General features: G+C 40.5%; 1 protein-coding gene across 1 annotated transcript; it reads left to right on the top strand.

Moving 5' to 3' along the window:
• Positions 1-576: 576 nt before the first annotated feature.
• On the top strand, positions 577-2,818 carry MSL2 (MSL complex subunit 2). The gene has a single exon (XM_010177461.2). It carries the CDS (start codon positions 838-840, stop codon positions 2,353-2,355), a length of 1,518 nt encoding a protein of 505 aa, XP_010175763.1. The 5' UTR covers positions 577-837; the 3' UTR covers positions 2,356-2,818.
• The last annotated feature ends 2,496 nt before the right edge of the window (positions 2,819-5,314 follow it).

Raw genomic sequence — 5,314 nt, 5'->3', positions numbered from 1 at the left:
CCCAGGATGTGTTAATAGTTGCCTTGTTGCACCTTCTGGTTTGGCACAAGAGTAATCTATTGGAGAGCAATATAGTCTTGTTTGTTTGTTTTAGTTTTATTTTATTCAAATATATTTCTAGGTGTTTTATTCAGTGTTTATAAGGGATCCAACTTAACTGTTTTTGTTGCTTGCAAAGTTAAAAACTTTGTACTTTATTTGTGGCATTGACTGTCACAAGTCTGGGCTCTGTTTTTAGTCTCAGCTAAATGAAAAGTAAGAGAGTCTGCTGTGTCTTCTCTCCTTTTGGGATGATATTTCATAATTTTTACATTCCTTTTAGAGTTTCCCTCTGCTCCGTTGCTATTTGTTTTCACTAATTTAATTTCAGTCTCTGCAGTAGCTCTTCATAGGCGTTTATTGTTGTACTTCTGGTAAATTCATAGAAATCTTGTGTGTTTTTTAAGTTTCAGTGGAAGAAACTGCTGAAGGGGACAAGGGGATGGGTAGTGTTTCAGTTAAGGGTGTTTCTAAAGCCTGCAACAGCACAACAAAGCATGGTGTGATGGTTTTCTTCTATTTTTTAAAAAAAATATTTAAAAACCAGATATGGCAGCTGTGAAACTTTTTATAGGCTGTTGTTTGGATGGTACATTTTTTTTGTGACTTACTGAACCTTTTCAGGCAATTTTTTTGATAGTACAAAAAATTGATCCCATACTATGCTGGAAACCTGCCTTGAGTCCATTGTAATGTTTCTCTTTCTTTTTTTCCTTAGGAAATTTGCTACAAGACCCTATTGCTCCCACCAACTCCACATGCCAGCATTATGTCTGCAAAACCTGTAAAGGCAAGAAGATGATGATGAAACCGTCATGTAGCTGGTGCAAGGACTACGAACAGTTTGAGGAGAATAAGCAGCTAAGCATCTTGGTGAACTGCTATAAGAAACTCTGCGAATACATAACGCAAACTCCACTGGCACGAGATATTATCCAAGCAGTCGATTGTTCTGCAGATCTTCTGGCTTTGCTCAAAGATGGATCACCACTCCACGAAGAGACAGAAAAATCTTCTGATACAGCCTTGGCTTTGTGTTTGACACATTCCCCAGTACCTTCAACCTCAGAACTCCCAACTGATCCTCCAGCTAGTTTTACGTCGATACCTGAAAGCACACACAACATTGATATTAGAGGTTCTGTTATCAATGGGTTGCCCAATTGTAATGGGCTGTCGGTAGATAAACTTGGAGTGAATATTCCTTCTCCTGAACACGCAAACACAATTGATGTCTGTAGTACTGGAGAGTATATAAAAACTGAAGATATCTCTAGCAGCCTGCAGCCTGTGTGTGATACAGTTTCTACTAGTGACTTGTGTACAACAGGCATTGACATCTGCAGTTTCAGTGAAGATATCAAACCAGGTGGCTCACTCCTCCTTAGCGTAGAGGAAGTTCTCCGGAGCTTAGAGACTGTTTCAAATACTGAAGTCTGTGATTCTAATTTGCAGCCCAGCTTGGAAGCAAACATGACTAATGGCCCTTTCCTGCAGCTTTCTCCCCCACCTCTTAGCCATAACATTTTCATGTCCACAGATGCTTCTCCTCATGGAATCTCCTGCACAGCAGCGACACCCAAGGTAGTTAAGTTAAACAGAAAGCGATCTCGATCAGAAAGTGACAGTGAAAAGGTTCAACCTCTGCCCATTTCCAGCATCATCTGTGGCCCAACACTGGGAGCATCAGCTCCTGTAACAGTGAAACAGGAAAATAAAATGTCTTTGCAGCCTATTGCAACTGTACCTAACGGAGGCACTACTCCCAAAATAAGTAAAACTGTGCTCCTGTCTAACAAAAGCATGAAAAAGAATTTAGAACATGCCCCTAAGAAATCTCACCCGAAAGCCAAACCAGGGGTGCTGAAAACAAAAGACAAAGCAAAGGAGAAAGTTCCTAGCAGTAATGTTATGCCAGGAAGCCCAACAAAAACTGTGTATAAAAAGCCACAAGAAAAGAAAGGGTGTAAATGTGGTCGTGCCACCCAAAATCCAAGTGTTCTTACATGCCGTGGCCAACGCTGCCCTTGCTATTCTAACCGCAAAGCCTGCCTTGACTGCATATGCCGTGGCTGCCAAAACTCATACATGGCTAATGGGGAGAAGAAGCTGGAGGCATTTGCAGTGCCAGAAAAGGCCTTGGAGCAGACTAGGCTTACTTTGGGCATTAATGTGACAAGCATTGCGGTGCGCAATGCCAGCACAAGCACCAGTGTAATCAATGTGACAGGGTCACCAGTAACTACGTTTTTAGCTGCCAGTACACACGACGACAAAAGTTTGGATGAAGCTATAGACATGAGATATGACTGTTGAATCTTTCTTTCTTTTCCCTGCCGTCGGTAGGGGAACTGCTACAGTTTTAAGGCAGCTATGGTTCTGTTTAACTTGCTGGAGCTCCTGCGTTTAGATCACTTGTATCAAGTGTTTTTCATTGCTATGTTATGTGTATTAGTGTCTGGGAAATAGTTGCAGATAATGGAGGAGTTACCCTAAAACTGTTTTTAGTTCTTACAGCACCTCATAGTTTGAGATCAATTGCTGATGTAAATGATTTTATCACAAGATCTTTGGCAAGGAGTATATTAACCTCATTGTACTTGGTCATGCTTTGTGCTCAGTCAAAGTTTCTGCTTAAATGTAGAAAAGTGGTATCTAGTTAGTCCATCTAAACTGTGCTAGATTATGATGTAGAAAAGTAATTATTGATCAGTTACCGTCACTATTACTAGAAAATCCTGTAGGAAATGCAGCACTGAGCTGGGGAACACAGTCTGAAAAGGATAGATAATTTCTGGTCGTGAGAATTGGTTATCTACTCTGTGGAACAGTTTAAAACTCAAAAAGTTCAGTAATATATTGAGAAAGTGAATAGCCCAAAAAGCAGCTCAGGCTCCAGGCAAGGGTCAGGAAGATCAGTTGGTTATTTATGAGCATCAAACTGCTGACTCGGATACACCCTCCCCGTTTTTAGAAAAGAGAGGGGAATTTGTGAGTTACAGAGAGGCTCCTTGGCTGATTTCCCCTCCTCTGCTGCCAGTCAGTGCCTGGGACGTGCAGAGACTTCTACAGCAGTTATCACCATTGGGGGTTTGTTTGATTAAGTTTGTACCACAGTAGACCTGGGACCCATCTCCTTGAGGATAGTTCTTCCTGACAGGCATCTTTCAGCTGGGGCAGAGGACTGATTGTTCTCTAAGGTCAAATATTTCAGATGCTTGATAGACAGAGTAAGCTATATAACTCACTCCATCAAGAATCCATCTCATTTTTTTGCTACTATGTTGAAAGTAGCATTTGAAGGCCAGTGCTTTTCAGCCTGGGTTGAAAGGCCCTAAAATGGAAAAATAACACAAATTTGTCGAAGAGCTTATCTCACAAAGTGTTGAAATGAATGCGCCTTTTGTAGGAATTCAGCTTGATGCAAAAATTGTTTATTTCAGCGTAATCCCTAAATAAGACTACAAGTGGAAGAATTTAGTCTTGCATTTAAGGCTTCATTGGCAGCCTAAAAAAGTCAGATTACTTTGTGAAAGCAGAAATTTCTCCTCTTTGAATGATGCAGCACAAATTACACATGGGCTGACTAGAACACAAAACATTACCTTCCAATTTAAAAAGCAGTTCCTGTTTCAACAGCATGTTAAATAGTATGTGAATTTTTTGAGTTGCTGTACAGCTTCCATCTTTTCCTTCTGTTCATCCACTGAACCCCGCAGCGCTTCCTGACCTAACGTTAGTTGCGTTTTGATTTGGCACAAAGCATGTACAATGATGGTTCCTCACCTAAGAAATAAGCAAAAACCTTTGGACACAAATGACACCTCCTTTTGTTTTGTAGTGTACCATGGTGTCATTTTCTGTGAATGTGGTCAGATCTTTGTTGGTTTTGGTTTGTTTCTCCCCCCGTCTTTTTTGTGGGGTGGGTGGGGTGGGGGGTTAAAGCCATAGGAAGAAAAATGTGATGTACGTGTCCAGTCTGTACTTTTTTTGTTTTTGTTTTGCAAGAAGAGTTGAAAAATATTTTTGATAATGAGTAAATGGTGGAAAATGCTTCTTAGTATTCTTGTCTTTATTTGCCAACCCAAGTACCTAAGATGTGTGTTTTTTAGCCCTCATGAGATTTAACAATGTCCTATTAAAATGTATTTAGTTAAACTTGTATGTGATTTTTGTGTTGACCCCAAAGGATCCTACCATTTTTTAATTTGGTGGTTTGATCGTGACCTACTAATGTAAATCTGTTTAGTAGTCCACTACGTGTAAGAAAAGTAGCCAAACCAGAGTCTGATATAAGGGGAGTAAACTTCACAGCATGGGTTGTTTCTGAATGCTTTTGCTGAGATTGTTGATGGTACATTTATTAGGACTTTAATTAAATTAAATGCATAGTACCTTTGCTCCAGAAATGTTGGGAATACTTGGAATCTTTACTATCTCACTGCTGCATTAAATATGGTACCAGAAGTTGGAGAATTTAGGTCAAGTGTGTTTTGGAACCATCGACAGGAGAGCCCTGATCATTAATGTAAAATTGCAAATGGTAGATTCAGGTTGTTTCTAAAAACCATTTCCTTCTATGCTGCCACGTTCTTGAAATGTATATTAAAATTCAAATTGATTTAATAAATGTTAGTTTTCTAATTCTATTTTGCAACTGCTAAGGGCATCAGTGTGGCATATGTTGAACTTACTGTCTAAATACTACTTAGTCTGTTGATGACTAATTCCATAATTGTTTAAATTAGGGTTGGCTTGGTTTGGTTTTCTTAACCTCCTGGCTAGTTGTTCTTGAACAAGCTGAGCAATGGAAAGGATCATAATGTTGCTGAAAATAATTGCAGGGGTTGTAGTTTGAAAAGCATTAGTTTCCATTTTATAGCAACGCGAGCAGCGTACTGTTCTGGGACCTTCCAGCACTGGTTGTGGTCAAAGAGAGTGGAGTGGAAACTCAGGCCAAGGCAGCCCACAGCAAGGGCTTGCTCCCTGCTGGCTGTACGCAGGGAAGCACTGGGGAGTCGCCGATGGAGAGCAGTCGCAGTGATGGATTTAGCTCCAGCTTAATCTAAGCTGGGCTGGCAGGATTCCCCGGCTGCCATTGACCTGGCGTTCCTCCTGTGGTGCTTTGGATTTGGGGAACTGTTCTCAGCGTGAGCATAGAGGAGACTGCTTGGGGATTTCTCTTCACGTAGAAAGTGTGTGGTATTTCAGCTTTCTTTCTAATCCTCTTGAAGACAGTGATTAACTTTCAAACTTTCTTAAAATCCTGTAATTT

Source organism: Antrostomus carolinensis, unplaced genomic scaffold, assembly GCF_000700745.2.
Source record: "Antrostomus carolinensis isolate BGI_N321 unplaced genomic scaffold, ASM70074v2 scaffold18061, whole genome shotgun sequence".
Classification (NCBI taxonomy): Eukaryota; Metazoa; Chordata; class Aves; order Caprimulgiformes; family Caprimulgidae; genus Antrostomus; species Antrostomus carolinensis.
This window is presented reverse-complemented; position numbering and strand designations above follow the sequence as displayed.

Bases quoted from the DNA above. Each gene is read 5' to 3' on its own strand.
- MSL2 (XM_010177461.2), top strand. From the start codon at position 838: ATGATGATGAAACCGTCATGTAGCTGGTGCAAGGACTACGAACAGTTT.